This window comes from Aedes albopictus, chromosome 2 (genome assembly GCF_035046485.1).
Source record: "Aedes albopictus strain Foshan chromosome 2, AalbF5, whole genome shotgun sequence".
Taxonomy (NCBI): domain Eukaryota; kingdom Metazoa; phylum Arthropoda; class Insecta; order Diptera; family Culicidae; genus Aedes; species Aedes albopictus.
In genome coordinates, this window is record NC_085137.1 from 445,354,075 (window position 1) to 445,378,929 (window position 24,855).

General features: G+C 40.9%; 1 protein-coding gene across 1 annotated transcript; it reads left to right on the forward strand.

Moving 5' to 3' along the window:
- On the forward strand, positions 1-23,145 carry LOC109420213 (CCAAT/enhancer-binding protein zeta). The gene is given in 5 exon segments (XM_019694537.3): positions 1-2,027; positions 21,813-22,062; positions 22,138-22,438; positions 22,440-22,577; positions 22,580-23,145. Coding segments are annotated over 5 exon segments (3,045 nt in total). The 5' UTR covers positions 1-157; the 3' UTR covers positions 23,066-23,145.
- The last annotated feature ends 1,710 nt before the right edge of the window (positions 23,146-24,855 follow it).

Sequence of the window (24,855 nt, forward strand, 5' to 3'; positions counted from 1 at the left end):
CACATTCCGTTTCGGTCCACACACATCGCGCGCACATGTTAACAGCACGATTCAATCGGAGATTTTTGTGCGAAAAACTCTAAAGTTTTATCGGATCAAGGCTTTGTGTTCGTTTCGGTTTGTTCGGAAGTGATAGTGTGAATCAAGTGCGACTGAAATGTCGATCAAGGAATCGAAAAAGCACGGTAAAAAGCGGGATTCCGGTGGGGGTAATAAGGAGGCGAAACCAGCGAAAGAAGGGGCTGCCAGCTCTACCAAGAAGAAAATCGTGTTCGGAGAGGATGGCCAACAGAAGGAAGTTCCCGTGGCTGAAGTAGTAGGGTCCGGAGATGGAAAACATGAGAGTGACGGAAAGAAGGGAAAGAAATATCACAAGAAACAGTCGAAGGATGTGCGGGAGGAGAACGAGGTGGACACGGTGGAGCGCCGTTGGTACGAGCACTTCGATGGGTACAATACGGTGGGCGAGCTGGTGGAGCTGAAGGATGCGGAGATTGCCGAGCTGAGGAAGCTTTGTCGGTTGGCTTTCGAGGCGGAAAGCCGGACGCTGATGAAGAACAATCCGTCGGATGCCAAGTGGTTGCTGACGGCGCTGGAGAAGGGTACCTCACGGGATAGAGCCAATGCGGGAGCGTTGTTGGTTCAGAGCAATCCGTTGTACAATCTGCAGGCGCTGGAAACGGTGGTGGCCATGGTTAAATTGTCCAACAAGGGCCACTTGGACGTGGTGGAGGTGTTGTCGGAGCTGATGCTGAATTCGGTGATGCCAGCGGACAGGAAGTTGGTTTCTATTCCGTTGAGGGGAGCCGATTGGAAGAACGTGAAGAAGCAGGAACTGGAGAAGGGACTGAGGGACAAGATCTTCGCTTATTGGCACTTTGAGGATGCTTTGAGAGACGTGTACTTTACGTTTCTGAATAATCTGTCTGCGGTGATCCAAACTGGCCAGGATAACAGTAAGCTGAAGGTGATCCAGTACGCTTCCAAGCTGTTTACGATGATTCCGGAGAAGGAAGCCTATCTGCTGTCGATGTTGGTCAACAAGCTGGGAGATCCTAGCAAGAAAGTGGCCGTCAAAGCATTGTACCATCTGACGGAAGTGGTGAAGAAGCATTCGGCCATGTGCCCAGTTATTGTCACAGAAACGGAAAAATTGCTTTTCCGGAACAATATTTCCTCGAGTGCACAGCACTATGCCCTATCTTTCCTAGCCGCAATCAGTAACTTCGGGGATTTCACATCCTGCGAGAAGATGATCAACATTTGCTTTTCGTTCTTCAAGATTCTCACGGACAAAGGCGAGGTGAACTGCCGGACGATGCAGGCAATCTTGGCGTGCCTTCGTAAAGCCATCGGAAACATCAAAAAGGATGTCGATATCGCAAACTTCGTTAAACCGGAAGTCCTCAACACGGTCTACCGAATGATCCACTTGGCAGATATATCAATCGCCTGCCAAGGCCTCTCCCTACTCCTGGAAATCACCGAATCCAAAGGAGTTGAGCAGAATCGCTTCTACAATGCCCTTTACAAGAAATTACTCGATCCGCAGCTGGGAACCGTAGGTCCGCGTATCTCCAACATATTCTTCTACATAATTCACCGGGCCATCCAGAACGATCCCATCCCCGAGCGAGCACAGGCCTTCATCAAACGACTGCTCCAAGTTGCCTTTAATTTTCCCCCATCAAAAGTGTGCGGTGTGTTGATCATTGTCAGCAAGGTCCTCCGGAAGCGGAGGCACCTCCATACGGACGGTCTAACCCCAGAGGAAAACGGAGAACTTCTCGAGCAGCAGCTTCCGGCGAAAGAAAGTTCGGAGGAACAACATGGCGACGACGGTGATGAGGAAGATCAGAAGAAGCCCTCGATCAAGAAGGAAAGCAATCGACGAGTAACGCAGTACGATCCGTTCCATCGGGCTGCCGAGTACGCAGGAGCGAAGTACACGATCAAGTACGAACTGACGCGATACTTGGAGTACTTCCATCCGACGGTCAAGTCGTTCACCCAGAGCATCCTAACGAGTAAGTATCGAGTGTTGTTGAGGTTCACTTGTACAGGTATAAATTAAATTTATAAGTTTCGAACTAAACAGATTTATTTAATAGGTCTCTAACAAAAAAAGGCGTTGTCCGTAAACTACATAGCCTTGTTGAAATCCCAAAAAGATTGCCTGGTGGAGTCCTTGGAGAAATCCTTGAAGGAATCACAGGAGGAACTAAATTTCTGGAGGGATCCTGGATTTCTGCAGAAATTACTTCTAGAATACGTCATACATTTACAGCTACTAGCGTTGGCAGCATTTTCTTACTCATTCTTTTTGATAAACACGAAAAAGAGCCGTGTATTTCATCCTTCTTTTTCATGTTTGTTTAGAAGAGTGAGTAAAAAAAGCTGCCAGTGCAGCTGTGATTTGTTCAGGGATTTCTCTGAGGAATAGCTACAATAGAATTTTCTTAGAATATTCTTAATAGTTCCCGTTAAAAACACCTTGAGATTCCTTTAGGAATTATCACTGAAATTGCTTTAGGAACACCGCTTCAATTTATTCAGAAATTTCTGGTAGATACCTCCAGGAAGTTTGGGCAGTTTGGCCGGGATTCCTCAGACAATTCTTGCTGGGAATCCTCCTGGAATTCTTAGAGGACTCCTAAGAGAAATCTCAGCTGAAAATGCTTCAGACACCTCAGAATTCCTGACAAAATCCTACCTTCAGGATTTCTTGAATAAATATCTAAAGCAATCACAAAAGGAATTTCTATAGTAACCCTTAGAGAAATTTCTGAAAGAATTACTGGAAGGATGTGTATAGGAATCCTTGCAGAAACTTTTGAAGCAATCCTAACAAAAATATTGAGAAGAATTCAATCAGGCATTTGTGAAGGATTTGCAAGAGGATTTCTCAAAAGATTTCTCTAGGATTGCCTCCAGGTACACCAAATGGGATTGTCTAGAAATTCCTTCTGGGTTATCTAGATTCTAGATAAATATCTTCAAGAATACCTCCAGGAATTTCTCCTGGGATTCCTCCAGGCAGTTCACTTGAAGTTTCTCCAGGAATTACTCCATGAGTTCGCTAAAGCCCGAGAGCGGGCAAATGATCCCTTAATTGATACTCCGAAGAGGCTAAGAAAGGGCGATCTTGACCGCACCACCAGCAGCGACGAAAAGCCTGTATCGAAGAAGATTCGTGGAGTTCGTGTTCAAGAAGTTAATGCAAGCCTCGCCACGTCAGATAAATTTCAATATTGCTGTTCAATCAAATGTAACAAGAACATCCCAGTACACCCTTATGGTTCGAAAACACTACGTGGACAGGTACATGAAGCCCTTCCAGCACCAACGTATAAAGAAATTGTTAGTAGTGTAAGACTAGAAATTTTGCCCAGGAACTATCCTGCTGTAGAGCAGTCAACCAATCAACAAGAAGTAGGTCACGAAGCTCTTCTATTGAAGGTCGTACAGCAGCACCGGGAACAGTTCAAAACCAAATTTGCTTTCTATCGGTCCACGCCAGTGCTTACATGCCGGAACAAAGACACAGCAGATTGGGTAAAGACAAATTCCAGTCTCTAACTCTCTGGGAAGAAGCCGATCTAGTAGTAGTGGACGAGGATAAAATTCCACGCCGCAAAACGAATTGATCGCCTTTTTCGCACGGAGTGCCAAGTACAGCAATGAAATGATTCTGTCTCTCATTGAAAGCGAAAATCTTCTCACGGACGCATGGAAAATTCTACGTCGCCACTTGAAAGGAGATCATGTTGAACTTGCTTTGAGGTGAAAAATCAAGAAATCCCATTTCAACTTTGCATACAAACTTCATGGATTCTCTTCAAGTCCATCAAGACTTAGCAACTCTAGGGACAAATGGGCATGGCAGGGGGCTCTGTATGGTCACAGACAAACAGACGTAATATTCTTCAAAACGGCTTGACACATGCATTTAACTATCAATTCAAATTTCATTCAATTTCCGCGATCCTTCCGCCAAAGGCGCTAGTTTTCGATCGGTTTGACATTTACCAGTGTACACGTTGCTGAATGATGCAAACGAAAATTACAGGCGATTTGTGTGGTGTTGTGCATGTTAGACAAACGTCAAATCGAAATCCATCATGACCGACCGAGTCTCGCGCGGTTCTAGCAACAGGTGGCAGTGTGCTCATAAAAAAACAAAGGGCATTTTTTTATGAATTTCCTCTAAGAGTTACGTCTATTTGTCTGTGGTATGACAGCCGATAGTGAACTTGTCTCGGAAATAACCCCTTGTAGGGATTGAGAGTGATACTAAGAAAGTGAGAAACAGGGCATATAGCTTTGGTAGCGGTGAAACGCTGGCGGCAAAACAAATCAAGCGATGAAAGGAAAATAAACTTCAGTCTTGTAAAATACATTGGATGAGTAGGTTGTACGTAGGCCTTTCTCCCTTTTGCCATTCGGATGAAGGATTCGGCTGTTCCTTCCTCCGGTCACTACAATGGCACAGCCGGTAGGTAAGCTCCCACTTTACGTTCGTTTTGTGAGTTTTTTTTCTGCAATCAAAAGTGCGCAGCAGCCGGAAAAAAGGTGCATCGTACATTAGTTGGAGATTATTGGAAGCGGATCCCCGTGCGCTCGGTAGGAGTGTTTCGTGTTGTTCGCCGCTTAGTAGGAGCTAGAGGAATGTGATCCTTTATTTTTTGTGTTTGTGGTAGGGGAAGCAGGAAGATTGTCGACGGAACTGATGCCGAGGGAGCGGTGGATTTTTGCGAAATCGTGCAGATGAAAGCATCGGTGGGCGGTGAACGGTGATTCGTCGCGATAGCGTTGTCTGAGCTGAGGGCGCCATTTTTCAATGAAAACAAAACAGGAATCTCGAGTAATTAACGAATAGGACTTGATCGACAAACAAAAACAAAGCAAAAAAGGCAATGTATTAATGAATTAAACTTTTCTAGCATTCGCCGCATGTAAACAAAGGCGCCACCGTATATGGACATTAGCATTATGATAGCAGTCGAGTTACGTCAAACACACAGGGCTACGATAGTGCAAGCTGTTCATTCCATAGCGGGCGTTTCAGTTATTTCAGTGATCCATTGAAATCAAATTTGTGTTGGAGCATCTGAGTCTGCACGCAGGGTAGCACAATATTTACCATTTCTACTGAAAATATTCATTTTGTTTTGCTTAAAATGCTTCTAGAACATAACGTATTTCCAAATAAGTTTGTATATGGCATACTATTTCCTGATCCGCTGAATAATTGAACACATATTTAATTTTGATGTCCTAAGAAAATCATTCGTATGGCGTAGCAGTTTTCTGAAATTTAGGTGCATTGAAAGTAATTTATATATTCTTGAAAAATTGTATGTGATTTGTGAACACGTGAGAGTTAAAGCAAATACCCCCGACAGGGTAAGCTAAGAATATTCTGAGAGGTTAAACCAAGAGCGAATTCCCCCGAGAGAGTAAGCTAAAAATGAATTCCCCCGAGAGGGTTGCAGAGCAAATTCCCCCGAGAGGGTAAGCTAAAAATGAATTCCCCCGAGAGGGTTACAGAGCGAATTCCCCCGAGAGGGTAAGCTAAGAGCGAATTCCCCCGAGAGGGTAAGCTAAGAATGAATTCCCCCGAGAGGGTTACAGAGCGAATTCCCCCGAGAGGGTAAGCTAAGAGCGAATTCCCCCGAGAGGGTAAGCTAAAAATGAATTCCCCCGAGAGGGTTACAGAGCGAATTCCCCCGAGAGGGTAAGCTAAGAGCGAATTCCCCCGAGAGGGTAAGCTAAAAATGAATTCCCCCGAGAGGGTTACAGAGCGAATTCCCCCGAGAGGGTAAGCTAAGAGCGAATTCCCCCGAGAGGGTAAGCTAAGAATGAATTCCCCCGAGAGGGTACACTGAGAGCGATGATGATGATCGATGAGAGCGATGATGATGATCGATGAGAGCGATGATGATGATGATGATGATCGATGAGAGCGATGATGATGATCGATGAGAGCGATGATGATGATGATGATGATGATCGATGAGAGCGATGAGAGCGATGATGATGATCGATGAGAGCGATGATGATCGATGAGAGCGATGATGATGATAATGATGATGATGATGATGATGATGATCGATAAGAGCGATTAGAGCGACGATGAGAGCGATGATGATGATCGATGAGAGTGATGAGAGCGACGATGATGATCGATGAGAGCGATGATGATGATGATCGATGAGAGCGATGACGATCGATGAGAGCGATGATGATGATGATGATGATCGACGAGAGCGATGATGATGATAATGATGATGATGATCGATAAGAGCGATGATGATGATCGATAAGAGCGATGATGTTGATCGATGAGAGCGATGATGATGATGATGATGATGATAATCGATGAGAGCGATGAGAGCGATGATGATGATGATGATGATCGATGAGAGCGATGATGATGATGATGATGATCGATGAGAGCGATGATGATGATGATGATCGATGAGAGCGATGGTAATGATGATCGATAAGAGCGATGATGATGATGTTGATCGATGATGATGAAGATGATGATCGATGAGAGCGATGAGGATGATGATGATGATCGATGAGAGCGATGATGATGATGATCGATGAGAGCGATGATGTTGACGATGAGAGCGATGATGATGATCGATGAGAGTGATGAGAGCGATGATTATGATCAATGAGAGCGATGATTATGATCAATGAGAGCGATGATGATGACGATGAGAGCAATGATGATGATGATGATCAATGAGAGCGATGATGATGATGATGATGATCGATGAGAGCGATGATGATGATGACGATGATCGATGAGAGCGATGATGACGATGATCGATGAGAGCGATGATGATGATCGATGAGAGTGATGATGATGATGATGATGATGATCCAAATTATGCATTTGTTTAGATAATAAGACCGATGATTATGATCGATGAGAGCGATGATGATGATGATGATGATGATGATAATGACGATGATCGATGAGAGCGATTATGACGATTATCGATGAGAGCGATGATGATGATCGATGAGAGCGATGATGATGATGATGATGATGATGATGATGATGATCGATGAGAGCGATGATGATGATCGATGAGAGCGATGATGATGATCGATGTGAGCGATGAGAGCGATGATGATGATTGATGAGAGTGATGAGAGCGATGATGATGATCGATGAGAGTGATGAGAGCGATGATAATGATCGATGAGAGCGATGATGATGATCGATGAGAGCGATGATGATGATCGATGAGAGCGATGATGATGATGATGATCGATGAGAGCGATGATGATGATGATGATCGATGAGAGCGATGATGATGATGATGATGATCGATGAGAGCGATGATGATGATGATGATGATGTTGATCGATGAGAGCGATGATGATGATGATGATGATGATCGATGAGAGCGATGAGGATGATGATGATGATCGATGAGAGCGATGATGATGATGATCGATGAGAGCGATGATGATGATGATCGATGAGAGCGATGATGATGATGATCGATGAGAGCGACGATGATGTTGATCGATGAGAGCGATGATGTTGACGATGAGAGCGATGATGATGATGACGATGATGATCGATGAGAGCGATGATGATGATGATGATGATCGATGAGAGCGATGATGATGATGATGATGATGATCGATGAGAGCGATGGTGATGATGATCGATATGAGCGATAATGATGATGATGTTGATCGATGATGATGAAGATGATGATCGATGAGAGCGATGAGGATGATGATGATGATCGATGAGAGCGATGATGATGATGATGATCGATGAGAGCGATGATGATGATGATCGATGAGAGCGATGATGTTGACGATGAGAGCGATGATGATGATCGATGAGAGTGATGAGAGCGATGATTATGATCGATGAGAGCGATGATGATGATGATCGATGAGAGCGATGATGTTGACGATGAGAGCGATGATGATGATCGATGAGAGTGATGAGAGCGATGATTATGATCGATGAGAGCGATGATGATGATCGATGAGAGCGATGATGATGATGACGATGAGAGCGATGATGATGATGATGATCAATGAGAGCGATGATGATGATGATGATGATGATCCAAATTATGCATTTGTTTAGATAATAAGACCGATGATTATGATCGATGAGAGCGATGATGATGATGATGATGATCGATGAGAGCGATGATGATGATGATGATGATCGATGAGAGCGATGATGATGATGACGATAATCGATGAGAGCGATGATGACGATGATCGATGAGAGCGATGATGATGATCAATGAGAGCGATGATGATGATGATGATGATGATGATGATCCAAATTATACATTTGTTTAGATAATAAGACCGATGATGATCGATGAGAGCGATGATGATGATGATGATCGATGAGAGCGATGATGATGTTGATGATGATCGATGAGAGCAATGATGATGATGATGATCGATGAGAGCGATGATGATGATCGATAAGAGCGATGATGATGATGATCGATAAGAGCGATGATGATGATGATGTTGATCGATGAGAGCGATGATGATGATGATGATGATGATGATGAGAGCGATGAGGATGATGATGATGATGATCGATGAGAGCGATGATGATGATGATGATGATCGATGAGAGCGATGATGATGATGATCGATAAGAGCGATGATGATGATGATGATCGATAAGAGCGATGATGATGATGATGATGATGATCGATGAGAGCGATGATGATGATGATCGATGAGAGCGATGATGTTGACGATGAGAGCGATGATGATGATCGATGAGAGTGATGAGAGCGATGATGATGATGATCGATAAGAGCGATGATGATGATGATGGTGATCGATGAGAGCGATGATGATGATGATCGATGAGAGCGATGATGTTGACGATGAGAGCGATGATGATCGATGAGAGTGATGAGAGCGATGATGATGATCGATGAGAGTGATGAGAGCGATGATGATGATCGATGAGAGCGATGATGATGATCGATGGAAGCGATGATGATGATGACGATGAGAGCGATGATGATGATGACGATGATGATGATGATCGATGAGAGCGATGATGATGATGATCGATGAGAGCGATGATGATGATGATGATCGATGAGAGCGATGATGATGATGATGATCGATGAGAGCGATGATGATGATGATGATGATGATCGATAAGAGCGATGATGATGATGATGATCGATGAGAGCGATGATAATGATGATGATCGATGAGAGCGATGATGATGATGATGATGATGATCGATGCGAGCGATGATGATGATGATCGATGAGAGCGATGATGATGATCGATGAGAGTAATGAGAACGATGATGATGATCGATGAGAGCGATGATGATGATCGATGAGAGCGATGATGATGATGACGATGAGAGTGATGATGATGATGACGATGATGATGATGCTCGATGAGAGCGATGATGATGATGATCGATGAGAGCGATGATGATGATGATCCAAATTATGCATTTGTTTAGATAATAAGACCGATGATGATGATCGATGAGAGCGATGATGATGATGATGATCAATGAGAGCGATGATGATGATAATGATCGAAGAGGATGATGATGATGATGATCGATGAGAGCGATGATGATGATGATCGATGAGAATGATGATGATGATGATGATGATGTTGATCGATGAGAGCGATGATGATGATCGATAAGAGCGATGATGATGATGATGATGATCGATGAGAGCGATGATGATGATGATCGATGAGAGCGATGATGTTGACGATGAGAGCGATGATGATGATCGATGAGAGCGATGATGATGATCGATGAAAGCGATGATGATGATGATGATCGATGAGAGCGATGATGATGATGATGATCAATGAGAGCGATGATGATGACAATGATCGAAGAGGATGATGATGATGATGATCGATGAGAGCGATGATGATGATGATCGATGAGAATGATGATGATGATGATGATGATGTTGATCGATGAGAGCGATGATGATGATCGATAAGAGCGATGATGATGATGATGATGATCGATGAGAGCGATGATGATGATGATCGATGAGAGCGATGATGTTGACGATGAGAGCGATGATGATGATCGATGAGAGCGATGATGATGATCGATGAAAGCGATGATGATGATGATGATCGATGAGAGCGATGATGACGCTGATGATGATGATCGATGAGAGCGATGCTGATGATGATCGATAAGAGCGATGATGATGATCCAAATAATGCATTTTTTTAGATACAGGTATGTTCCGTTTTTGTCACTATCCGTTTATATCACTATCCGTTTTTGTCACTATCCGATTTCGTCAACATTTCATTCCGTTTTTGTCAACACTAAAGTTTTTATCAAATTTGTTCCCTCGAACACGAGTTATTCATAGTTTAATATTAATCTTGATGTATTGCATCCAAGAATGAATTTTATGCAACCACCAATGATGACATAGAAGACGTATACGTGTAGCAGTAGCTTTCATTAACAATTTTGTCGTTTTGTAAAATGGCCCAATCATTTTCCAAGTGTAGAATAAGTAGTTAATCATGATAGATCTATAATAGATGGGATGTGCATATAAAACCATCAAAGGACGGACTTGATTATTCAGCAATAGAATAATCGAACTTTTTTATTATTTTATTAGCTTATTGTGTTAGGGCACCTTAATTGGTGTCCCTTCCGGGGATTGCTCTAGGATGTCCATCTGGGCTTCCTTCTGCAGATACTTCTTCTCCTTTCTTCTTTTTCTTCATTACGGCTCCGCGTACCAACTGGAACTTGACCTGTCTCTTCAAGTGTTCTTCGGGAACTTAAACAGTTTAAGGCTTTCTTTGCCAGTCATCGTCTAAATTTTTACACTACAACCTTTTTACAAGACATTTTTTAAGTAAAATAAATTTCATACATTTTACACGATTTTCATGAAATTACGTGATGTATTGAATTCTTCTCTCCTGCTCGCTGTTTCTTTCCGACGGGGCTCACATTTCTACCAGAGATCTCTCTTGTTATCCTTGATACCCTGTCTAAATTTTCCCGACCGAAACTGCTATATTCACTAGCCTAACCGGAGATTCCTATTGAACTTTATCCGGGATTTCATCGATTGCTCCAAAAATGTAATCTTGGTTTCCTTCAGTAATTCCTACTAGCGATTCTACATTGTATTCCTCCAGATTCCTTAATGAATTTCTTCTAAGAAATCGTCAGGAAATAATTCAAAATTGAATTAGGAATTTAGTCTTTCAGAATTATTATTTTTCCAGGAAAGAGTAGTTCAGGATCTTGGAAAACAAACTGTTGATTTCTCCAGCAACTCCTGAATGGTTCCCAGAAGAAACAAAAGATTCTCAAAAAATCTGAAAGAAATACCATCAAGTCTGAAAGTATCTCTTAGTATTAGAAATTATACAGGATTCCTAGGAGCAATTCTTCAAGGTTTCCCACAAGGAACTTCTGGTGGATTCTCTGGAAAATCTCCCCGGAGATTTCTATAAAGAACATCAGGAGGACTCCCTGAAGAAACTTCTAGAGGATTTGAGGAAAAATAATCCTGGAAGATTACTAGACAATACTCACAATACTAAACTTATGGGAGATTCTCAGGAAACGCAGTAAGAAATCGGGGAGAATTATTATTATTATATTATCTTTATTAACGAGATTTTCAGCCCAAGGCTGGTTCATCTAATAATCATGGGGCAAGATGAGAGATAGAATCCTTTTGGAAAATCTCTTGGAAGTATTTATAACAAAAGTTCCAGTAGTAGTAGGTGTTTCTACTGCGCATAAATACCAAAACAAAGTCCTATAGGAACCTTTCGAAGAAATTTTTGGATGCAGGACATTCCAGGGAAAAATGTCATTAGAAACTCTTTAAAGAATCCAAGAAATAATGTCTGATGGAATTCTAGAAAAAAAACTGTTGAAGGAATCCGAGAAAGAAATTCTGGAGGAACCCCAGAAAGAATCCCTGGAGAATTTCTGGTGGGTTTTCAGAAAGTAATCTTGGAAGAAAAAAAGGAATTCTGAAGAAACGGAGAAACTCCTATGTTTCAAAAGTAAATTCTTGGTGAATCTCCAAAGCAACTATTGGATGAATTTTAACAGGATATCTAGGTTAAATCCCAGAATGATTTTCTTATAGCTCACTTTGTGCATTAGGTCCATTCTAGCTCAAGCCGTACACTTCGTCAGCGAGCTGTTCCCAACAGAATGCTTAAGGAAAGTTGATAAATTCCAATTCCTGGTGGAATATTTGAAGAGATCCCCATAGAAACTCCAGGAGAAATTTCAAAAGAGACATCTAGGTTGATTCGAGAAGAAATTTATGAAGAAATCATAACGGACAGAACCTCTTTTCACTAAAAATTCATATCGAATTCCAAAAGATAATCAAGCGGTATGGTAAGGTAAGGTAAGAACTCTGGAGGAACTTCTTGAGGAATCCAATATTCTGGAGAAGCTACAAGTGATTGCTTAGAAAAAAATCCTGGATTGGACGAAACTTTTATAGGAATCTGTGAAGATGATACTCGTGGAGAAATGCCTTCCGGAAGGAAGTAAACATATCCTTTTGTGTTAGGATATCGAAATTACGTTCCTGGAAGTATGTCATATTTTAAAACGTCCATCCGGATACTGGAACAGTGGAACTGTAATATGTGTCATTCTTGCGTTCAACGAAAATAAATAAATTTTCAAAAATGTGGTCACACATGTGGTGAAAACCTCTTGTCGGCGTCACAGTCAGAAAACTGTTATTTGAACTGTGCAACCAAGATGTGCTAAAAGACATCAAAAAACAAATAAATTTCATAGTAAACTGCATATTTTAACTTTTGGAATGTGTTCTACAGTAAAACTTCAAATTCATATTAAAATATTGCGAAATATTTTGCCAAAGAAAATTATTCCGTTTTTATCACTATTCCGTTTTTGTCAACTGAAATTCGCGGACCGTGTTGATAAAAACGGAACATACCTGTAATAAGAAAAGTTTCTTAAAATTTTAATGTACAAAACAATCAGAGAGTAGGACAGGGGGAAGATGTAGGGATTGAGAGTGATACTAAGAAAGTGAGAAACAGGGCATATAGCTTTGGTAGCGGTGAAACGCTGGCGGCAAAACAAATCAAGCGATGAAAGGAAAATAAACTTCAGTCTTGTAAAATACATTGGATGAGTAGGTTGTACGTAGGCCTTTCTCCCTTTTGCCATTCGGATGAAGGATTCGGCTGTTCCTTCCTCCGGTCACTACACCCCTCAAGAGGAAATACTGCAGATAGCTGGTATTAGTGCTCACTGAAAAAATAAATCACATATCCAATGGAAAATTTCCATTAGTTTGGCTATATAACTGTTATGTATTGGATTTTCCGATGAAAATTTTTTCGGAAATATCACATGAAATCAATACGGTCTATGGAAAACATTAGGAAATCACATAGCTTCTATTAGAAAATCACATAACTTCGCGAAATCTATGTGATATTCCCATAAAATTCAATGGACACGCATATGAAAACAGTCCATGTGAAAATCAGATGAAAACAATGTGAAAACTTTTTTCAGTGCTGGGTTTGGCGGTCCAAATGACCAAGGGCAGTCGAATGCCTATGAAAACAGGAATCACAGACAAAAACATACGTAGGGGGGGGGGGGGGGGGAGGGGGTAAGACGAACCGAGTGGGAAAGCGGACCACTGGCTAGTTCTGTCACTTAAGAGCTGAAATTTGACTTTCTTTACGATTAACTCTATGTTCTTATCAGTTGATGATTATTGAACCACTCCATGAGAGAATACATATGTCAAAAGTGCAAAAAATAATTAATCATTTACCAGGCTACACGCTTTTGTGCTGGGATTTAATTTTGAGGCGGCAATAAATAAGCTTTTTAACATTAAACTATCTGTACCCGGCAAACTTTGTCTTGCCTACTGCGTTTTTTGACGTTTCAAGTTTCTATTCAAGACCAAGCCCCCGGTGGCAAAGCGTATGGAAGATCTATTTTCAAAAACTTTCATTTTTTCCAAGTTTTTTGCCTCATAAACCTTCCTTGGGTGAAAACTAACAGAACAAAACTAAGACGATCAAAATCGGGCCTTCCGTTCGCAAGTTATGCGCGCTCCCACGTATGCCACTGCTTTTTTATATATATAGATTGCTAAGTTTTTGCATTTTATTTTGAATTTCCCAGTAGTTTTAAACTGACGGAACAGTTACTGAATGCATTTCTAGAGACATTGTTGCTATCAAGATGGAGGTTCCGACGATCCGGGGCAAAACAGAGGTATGTGTTGCTTCTGCTTACTTCCTGATTATGTTTCTCTTTCTTCGGTAGTTAATTTTGTCAACTACTGCAAAATGTAGTCTTATAAGGCTATCCATGGCGACTCACCACGATGGAGGTGACAGCTAAAAGTGTAAACACAATGTAAATATAACTTAACAGAGCTTCGGCAAGTGGCGTCGGTGCTTAACAAATTCCTTTGTGTTCAACTGTAACCCCGTTCATCGGATGTTAAAAATACATGGTAAACAAAAGAAATCAGCTGATCGCATCTGTCTCACGGATAGCCTTACAGTAGCTGCGCTACCCAACAGAGGTCAGAAGATTGCAGAGGCGTCTCGTGACCCGTAGAAGTGACTGTGCACTTGAAGAGTTTACACATGGGACTGTAGTGCAAATGAAAAACATCAGGAACCTGCGCTCCGCTCGACGAGCGAATTTATCAACGATTTCGTCGATAAAACTGCTTTGTTATTTCAATTGATGCAACAGGGGTTTTTTATCGCCATCTGTATAAGCCTCTTCAGCCTTCGCTTGCCCATTGTAACCGAAGATATGTAGGTCCTTATTCCTTTGTGCCGGAGGGATCAATATGACTTTATCGAAATTGGGGAAGCATTATACACCCATTATTTAGAAAATTTTTCGGAATAGCTTTTAAACTTCGAAGAATCCACTCAGAAGTGGATAACTGACACTGAGCATAAAGTGGAACAACCATTACATAATTATGGGTCACTCTGTAACAATTATCAGTCAGTCAGTTCTCCACGCTATATTACCCATGTGATTGTGCTATGACTGTAGTCTAAATACGCGTATCTCTCTAAGGATAAGCATTCGAGGACGGAATTTAAATTACATATCTGAGAACACCCAATCGAAGAGGGTATTCTGCTGACAGGGTTCGAGAAGTCGGTTGAGGCTTTTCCACAATGGACCGCCTGGCAAACGAATTGCGGGAGTAGATTGTCTACGATATCGAGCTAAATTTTCATTTGAATATTGCTGAAGAAATGAAACCGTATGCGACGAGCAACTGCAAGCAAGTACTGAATGAAAATGCCACCCATTCAGCTCCACCCAAAGGCATGCACGCATGCCGAAAGAGTGACTGGACGGCCTCCTGGCCTCCTGGGTACAAGCTCTCTCGCTTTGCTCTCTTGCTAAAGCTATCGTAGCTCTAATGCGACGTTGCCAAACTTAGCAGCTACACCGCGAGCGCACCCAACAATCTTTCCTTTCCTCCACCGCCGATGAGGCCCACGTCCATTGGAAGAAGTGAACAAAATTTTTACTAATACATTGCCAATGCACCACGGAACAGTCCAACACAAGTAAACACAGTTCTTGTATGCATATACAGCGAACCCGTGTTCTGCTGGAAGTGAACTGAGGCGAGAGTTATTTTGGCGATGCTCTCACATGTGCGTTTCGCATGCTCAGCGTCGAGCTCTCTCTCAGCAGCAGGGTGGTGGTAAAGTGAGATTAAGTTGGAAAATTGAATAGATTCCTATGGGATACGTACTGGTATCTCACAGTGGTTTGTTCACTGGATGTTGTGAACATCAAAAGAATAAATTAGTATTTTTTAATCATTTGTAGGATAATGTTGAAATTATAGTGATTTATTTTACTTATTATCAACTGTGCAGTGAACGCAGTGGACCTATGGACGAGACGCCACTGGAAGATTGTGAATTACAGCAAAGGCTACTTCTGATTGGATTCATTGCAAATAAGCCCTAACAGAATATAATAGGGAACTGAGGCTACCCAAGTAACAATTTTAATTCTATCAAAGTTTTTTAGCGATTCAAAAATCCAAAACATACAACCATTGATGCCGACTTGAAAATGCTCTCGGGTTCTTGTATGCCTCAATAAGCCCACGTTCTGGCTAGTTGGCCCAGTCTTATTAGGGTCTACAGGACTTCGTATGCAAACCGGCTTAGGATTTCGAGTTGTATCATAGTTTTATCAATCTTCTAAATAAAACCATCTTCTGACTTGTCAAATAATTGTTTTGATTATTTTTCACTCTCAATGTTCGATCGTCAGAATAAATTATGCTTGGTTGTTTATCCAGCCATCAATTGGAAAGATGCAGATATGGAATTCAGATTAGTTTTCCTATTTAATACGTGTGCCACGGAAAATTTGTGGTGAATGTGACTGTGATAATGACAAAAACTAAGTGCGCCACAAAAACTATGCATAATTTGGAAGTTATATGCATTTAATTTACTCGGTGAAGGTGCAAAAAAGGTTTTTTCAACACAGCGGAGTTTAAAAGACATTATGTAATTTTCTGACAAAATAAAATGACGGAAACGTGTTGTATGGTTTAATTTGATCTTAAGCTGTACGTGAACTCATAAAATTGAGTAACAATTTTTCTGTATTTACATGAATTATCCCGGCTAGGCGGCATATTTTTCTGATAAAACTCTGTGTTCCTGATGATTCCTCCAATAGGGCTAACCCTCCTGAGGTAGTCATAACTGAGCTCATGATACACGCAGAAAAATAAATTGTAAACACAATTAAGTTCTAGTTCAAATCAACCAATTTTTCAGTTTACTATAGCGACAAACTGATTTCTTGTTTAAACTGAACTGTTCTATTGGTTTGATTATACAAATATTTTCATTTGTCGAAATTTTTGACAGTTTGTTGAAACAAACAGAGATATGGTATTTTCAACATGAAATAATGGATTGATTCAAACGACTGCACTTTTGCAACTAACAAACCCGGAATGTGATTGTGTTGGTGACGGCAGCTGCAGCGGCAGCTCGGAAATCTATTTTTAGACCGTCGGTAAGCGGATGGGGAGGAGAACGACTAAAAAAAAGACAAAAAAGGCGAAACCGGGCAACTTTTTGTGGATGCTGCCGTGAGTACCTGCGCGTTATTCACCACGGCCAAAGCTGCACTTGGAAGTTGGCGTGATGGATTTGCTACACCTTCTTCGTTGTGGCGATGTTGGGGTAAGCATTTTAAAGATGTGTGAGTGCTTTCGGACCATGTTTATGGTTTTTATTTTGTTGAAACAAATGAAATTATTGACGTTATATGAAATGATGGTAATCGGTTGTTTTTATCGATAAACTCTAAATGATAACAAAGAAATATAACTTTGGAATAAGTAAATTCTCAGTTTGAAAATCAACCATGCGTTTTATTGTTTCAAACAAGCGCCATTTTTCTGCGTGTAGATCTAGCGGTTTTATCACAGCATTTTTTTGGTTTATGTTACGGCCACGAAATCTTGTTTGTTTTATGCATTGCCTCACAGTTTTGTGTATTTGTTTACAAAAAAAAAATCTCCGACAACAACCGCAAATGCAAGTTTTATTGAAATGGTATATAATAAGTGATAAAACCAATTCATGTCTACTTGCAAGTCTTTAACTGAGGATATTTATAGCAGAAGTTTCAAAAGTTTCAAAAGGTTCAAAGCAAAAAATTACCACATAAAACTAGTTTAGAACAACTAGCTTTTTGACATGCTCGTATAAAATCAGCATAAAACATGAATTAAACTTCAAGGCATGCTGATTGTTACTTGGGTAGCCAAACGTAAGGATCGGAGATGGGTGTGTGAAGACATCAATAACGCTCCTGCAGCGACAAGGCTCCATAAAGTCCTTTCAAAAGATCATTCTAATGGTCTTGGAAACCTCAAAAGAGAAGCTGACAGTTTTACTGTCGATTCTTCTGAAGCTTTGAAAGAGATGATGAAGACTCATTTTCCGGGGTCGATCTTTTATTCGGCTGAAAAGCAGGTCTCAGACTGGGTAAACCATGTATGGTGGACAAATGCCTCAGAAAGCCTGTGAATTCTTTACGCCATCGATGGTCGAATGGGCACTGAGTTCTTTTCAGCATTTCTGGGATAGATAGCTGGAATAGCTGGGATAGATGGAATCTTTCCAGCGTTACTTTGACAAGGGAAAGCAGCGATTGGTCTGCTCTTAACTAAAATATTTAGAGCCAGTATCACTTCAGCTTACATACCTAAGACATGACATAAGGATTGTGTTGTTCTTATTTCAAAAGCTGGTAAGAGATAAAAGCCTTCCGACCTATAAGCCTTTCCTGTGTTCTGTTAATTATCCATTATCCATTCCATTTATCCATTTGTCCAAGTCCCTTGTACCCATTGCTGAACGCATTGAGCTGCAGGATGGTTATCGAATGCTTCTTCAACGTCGATAAAAGTTATCACGACTCATTGGCTTGAAACGATTTCTCAATTTTGCTGACTAGTCACTAGCGTCTGTAGCGCTGTTATGGCAGATTTGCCTGTTTGATAAGCAAATTCACCAAATATGATTCACTGGATTTCAAATGAGGTAAATAACCTCTCAAAAGAATCTAGGTAAGCTACAAAGACTTACTTGTACACGGAGAAACGAAAGTACCCAAAATTGAGTTTCTTCTACCCAACTTCGAGGTTACGTGCGGGAAGCCAAATTTTTGGCAGCATGTTCACCTAGTATTGCTTTGTATTTGCTGAATATTTGATGTTGCGATTTTTTGCGCTTTGTGAGATATTAAGGCTTGAAATTCACACTGTTTTTTTTCAAATTTGTATTTTATTTTAAATTTTCAATGATATTATTCAACATATTCCCGTACAATGCGATTGATTTGACACATATGCATTAGGAAAAAATTTAAACTCACATGGTTTCTGGTAAAAATGTCAAAATTAGCTTAAAAAACTGTTTTTTTATTGATAAGTTTTTATTTTTTAAATAACTCGAAAACAGTAGGCTGTGGAATTTTGACGTCTGAGAAAGAGTTGTTTATTTTGCTAAAATAAACAACTTTTCCGAAGACGCCAAGTCTCTAGGACGTAAAACAAAGAAGTTAGATGGTGACGCCACCTATGCGGACGAGTTGCGAACTACTACGTTCTAAGAAATAGATGCCCCTGCTGATGTCAAACAACTTTGTCGAAGACACCATGTGTCGGAAATGCTTCGTTTTGGAGTAATTAATTTAGTTCCGCTAGATTGCTATTCCGGCCCCATTGGACCCCAGGCGCCTTTCAGAGCTCGTCTTTGATGGAACACACTCAGCGAGGTGACGAAACTGAGGCCATGAAGGTATCCCTTTTAGGGTTAGAAATGGTGAAACCATGTCGCTATGTTTGGGATGCTGGTGAGCCAAGTTTACGTCCAGGTTCTATTGTATTTTATACTGTTGTAACTGACTCATAAATTTCTCCGGAAATTTAGTATTCCTACTAGGTATTCTCTTTAGATTAGTTTATGAACTACTGCTGGGATTGCTTTAGGACAGCAAGTGAAATTCCTTAAGACATTTCTGGCAGGAATTCTCCAGGATTTTTTTTGGGTTTCCCATGCAGGTATTGTAGCAATTCCTGCTGCCCCGGAATTTCTGGATGACTCTCAGGAGTAATAATTGGTGATATTTCTGCTGGAAATGCATGAGAAATTTCAGCAAGAGTTCGCGAAGAAATTCTAGTTGGAGTTGCTAAAGGAAACCCAACAGTATTTAATTTATGGAAAACAAAGAGCAATTCTAGATTGAGTTTAAATAAGGGCGAAAGTAACATGAGAGAGTTCTCTTCATCGACTCTCTCTTCTTCAAATTAAAGTGACAAGATGCAAGTATGGTTGAACTTTTTGGTCATAAATCGCTAGGTTGCGATGCAATCTAGCGTCTAAGTGTAAAAAAGTTCGATTGAATTTGCATCTTGTCACTTTAATTTGCAGAAGAGAGAGTCGATGAAGAGAACTCTCTCATGTTACTTTCGCCGTTATTTAAACTCAATCTAGAATTATTAGAAAAAGCTTCAAAAAAAAATCTTAGCAGGAATTCCTGAAAAAAAACTCCCTAGAGAAATCCTAGGAGGAATTTGAATTTTCGAAGACTGGAGAAAACTTTTGAGAAGTTTTCATATAATTCCTCCAAGAAAACTCATGGGATTCTGCTAGAAATTTATGTTGGGATTCTTCCATGGATTTCTCAAAGGATACCTCCGGAAGTCGCTCCAATGATTCCATTAGGGATTTCTTCAAGGATTCCTCTAGGAATTCCTCTCGGTATACCTCCAGAATTTCTTGCTGGGATTGTTTCATGAACCTACCAGGATTTCTCAAGCAGTTCTGTAATTATTACTTTTAGGATTCCTCCAAAAATTCCTGGAGGATTTCCAGTAGGAATTGCTTGAAGAACTCCAGCTTGACTTCTTGGACGATTCCCGCCACGCATGCCTGGAGAAATCCCAGCAGCATTCCAGAAGCAATTACAACAAAAATTCTCAAAGGAATCTGAAGAGTATTTTAAGTAAAATTCATAGAAAGTTCCCTAGAGGACTTCTGAACGAAACTCTGGAAATAAATTCTGAGTGAATTTCTGAAGCAATTCATAGATGACTTACAGCAAGGTCTGCTGGATGAATCCCATCAAGAATAATGGAGGAATTCCAGCAAGAATTTCTAGAGGTTATCTCAGAGTAATCCTTGGATAAATTCCAAGCGGAATTCCTGGAGGAATCCTTGAGGAAATTTCTGAGAGAACCACATGAGGAGTTCCTGGAGAAAATCCTGAAAAAAAGGCATTCTTGAGGAAGTTTCAAGAGAAATTTGTGAAGAAATCATTAGAAATACCCTACAGAAATTGCAGAAAGAACTTCTGCAGGGATCTCAGTGGATATTACTAAAGAAATTCTTGAAGAAACTCTTGGAGGAATCGATTGATAAATCTTTGGATAAATCCTCCTGGAATTCTTCCACAAATGCCTGATGTGTTTTTGTTCTAGAAATTCTTGCTGAGATTGCTCCACATGTTTCTCCAAGGATTCCTTTACGAATCCTTCCCGTTATTCCTATAAAAATTTCTCTTGTGATTTCTTCAGAGATTCCTTCAATGAGTTCCTTAGGAATTTGTTTTGAAGTACCAGCAGAAATTTTAACTAGGATTCCTTCAGAGATTTCTGCAAGAATTATTGCAGGGATTTTTCAAACAATTCCAGTTGGGATTTCTTCAGTTATTACCTGAGGAATTGAGGCAAGACTTCCTTGTAGATTCCTCCAGAAATTCCTGAATGTATTCGAGCTGCATCCCTGGAGCAATCGCAGCAAGAATTCCTCAAAAAATTTCGAATGGATTTCCAGCAATAAGTACTAAGCAAATTTTAAGAAAAAAAATATGGAGAAGTCCTTGTTAAAATCCAGCAGGAAATTTTAATGTGATATCTGAAGGAATCAGGATAACATTTTGTAAGTATCTCAGCTGTAACTGCATAAGGAATTTCTCTCGTAATTCATCAAGAGATTTTTATAGTTCGTTTGCGGCTCAGGCCGATTTGGGTTAACTGTCGAGGTCGAATGCTCCAAAGCGCTTAAAAATGGAACAAATGTATTACAAAATTGAATAAAATATTTTCTATTTCAATTATCTTAAGTGCCTAACCCTGTTTGTCCCTCTTCTCCTCTCACTATAGATTCCCCACTCAGTTACTACGGTGACCCGCTGCGGGACTTTTCGCTGGGCCACTTCCTGGACCGGTTCGCTTTCAAGAATCCCAAAAAGCCCAAAACCGAGGAGAACGCCGAAGGCGAACAGGTACCGAAGAAGAAAATTTTGGGCGTGGCCCAACGGAAGGGCGACTACGTTCCGAGTGGATCCCGTGGGCTTCCGGTGCACTCGCTCACCAAGGACCACTGCACCGAGGACGAGCGATACATCTTCCAGTGAGTATACCCAGACCCACGTGTTTGACTCGTAAGAGTTGTTCTGATTTATACCTATCCCTTTCCACAAAACAGATTCCTGGAGCAAAAGCGAGAACGGTTGCGTGAGGCCAAGGAGAAGGACAAGGCGCGGAAGGCCGAAAAGGGAATCGAGGACAAGGATGACGATCTGTCCGATGCGGAATCGTTGGACGACGATGAGTTTGATTCGTATCTGGACCGGCTGGGAGTGCCGGGTGGAGATGATGCCGGTGCGGATTTGGATCCGGAGGTGGACTTCATGAACGAGTTCGAGCAAGATTTGGCCAAGAAGGCCGAGAAAAAGAAGAAGAAACGTGCCGCTGGCGAGGATGAAGATGAAGACGAGTTTGGCGGATGGGATGAAGGCCAGGATATCGATGAGGAGGATGAGGATGAGGGTGGTTTGGACGACGATGAGGAACTTGATGACGGCGAGGATGACCTCAGCGATGGCGGAAGTATCTCGCTGGATGAAGGCGACATGGATGACGACGAGGATCTGGATGATGAAGAGGAAGACGAGGAGGATGACGATGAGGATGATGAAGAAGACGCACCAAAGTCCAAGAAGAAACGAAAGGAGGGTGCTGTGAGCGAACGGGAGTTCCAGAAGAAGCTCAAGACGGGAGACTTCAATTCCCTTTTTGCCGCGGCGGATGATTTCTCCGAAATGCTGGAGACGAATGTGGGATCAAAGGATAGTAAGTCGCATGGAACACTGGGTGAAATCTTCAACAAGGATAATGCCCCTTCGAAGCAGATGGAATGGGAACAGGCTCGGTTCAGTGGTAAAAATCGAATGCAGAGTGGCGGCAAAAAGCGGTTCATCAGCAAAAAGCACGGTTCTTCGTCCGGAGGGATGGGAGGAAGAGGTGGCAACAGGAAGTTCAAAGGAGGTAAGGTGGAGAAGAGACATCCGAAAAAGTCGTTCGGGAAGGGAAACAAAGGCGGCGGAAAGGTTGGAGGTAAGCGAAGAAAATAGATTCTTTAGAGTTTTATGTGTACCAGTGTAAGTACTGGTAAATGCCTAGTTGTTAACGATAAATGATGTTCTTGAGTACACATTTTGCTGTTTTGCATTTTTCCGAAATCCTCTTGGTACTTTTTCAATTACAGCTAAAACAATAATGCAACATAATTGGGAAACTCTCTATGAAATGCCACGAAACATCTTTGCAGGAACTTTCGAAGGAATTTTAAAACAAATTTTTGAAACAAAACGAGAGAGAACAAAACGCCAGGGACATTTTCAACAGCAGATTTCAAAAAGTGCCGTTTTTTCCTGAATTTTATCTCGGGATTTCTTGTAGAGCTCTTCCCGGATGCCTCAGAGTTACTTCATGTTTTTCCGGGATTCTCCTAGAAAGCCTTTCTTAAGTGATCCTTCAGGAATTTCTCTCTGCATTTCTTCATGTTTTTTTTTCTGGTTATCCTTCCGAGTTGTCTCTACGAATTTTTGTGAGTGCATTCTACAATTTCTCCATGCATTTTCACTCCGAGTTCCTTTCTAGAATTCCTCCAAAATTTCTCCTAAAATACTTTATCAATTTCTCTGTGGATTTATCATAGAGCTCTTCCTGGATTTTCTCGCAGGGTTACTCATAACTTCATCTAGAATTTCTCCTAGAATACCTCCCGTAGATGTCTTCTCAGCTAGATATTCATGTATAGATTTCCGTGGAGGTCCGTGGAGAATTCTTCCAGACTTCGTTGCGGAAAATATCGTGTAATCCCTCTGTGAGTATTTTCTAGGGTTCAAGATTTCTCTCGGATTATTCGTGGTAATCTTCTTAGGTTTTCTCATGAAGCTCGGGAATATCAAATTTCCCAGAGGAAACACCTGAGGAAAAAGAAACAATTCTAGAAGTAACACCCGAACGAATTCTGAGGGAAATCCTGGGGGTAATTTCAGATAAAATCGCGGAAGGAATTGCGGGTAAAACCTCGAAAGAAATGCTCAAGAAAACTCGACAATAAATTGCGAGAAGTTTCGGCGGTATTGTTTTTGAAAATTTATGTTAGAAGTTCCATGATTTCTAGTGAAGTTCCTTGGGATTTCTCCTACGATTTCTCTAGCAGTTTATCATTTTCATATTATTTCTGTATTCTGGGAATTCTTCCAGAATTTCTCCTGGAATGTCAAAATGCTTTAGAGGAATACTTTCGGAACTCCATTCACAGGAGGTATTGCAGAGAATATAGCAGAAACATCAATAAAAATCCTTGGTGGAACTGCAAACGCTCCGAGAGTAATCTCGGAAGGAAATAGTAGAAATCCGCAGATAGAAAGCTAGGTATATTTGACAAAGAACTATGGAGGAATTTTCCGAAAAAAAAAATCCTTTCATAAAATCTACGAGAAAGTATGAAAAGAACATAGTTGAAAATTCGGGAGACATCTCGAAGGGAAACCCAGAAAAAAAAAGCCGCGAAGAACTGTGGAAGAAATTATAGCAGGAAGTTTCGGCAAAAAAAAATCAGCGATTTCTTTTTACTTATTTTCTTCAAGAAAGACAAACCCTTGAAGTAACTCCAGAACAATCGCAGGAGTTTTTATTGAAAAGTTTCAAATAATATAACTTGAATTTTTGGAATTTTTTAAATATGTTTTTAAATTCTGAGATTTTGTAAGAATTTTAGGAAATATTTCTTCAAAGATTCCTCAAGAATTACTTTCAAGGAGTTCCTTCTGTGATTTCTCTAGCAGAAACTTCTGAAAAAATACTAGAAAATTTTCTGAAGGGATGCCCGAAATATCTCATTCTAAGAAAT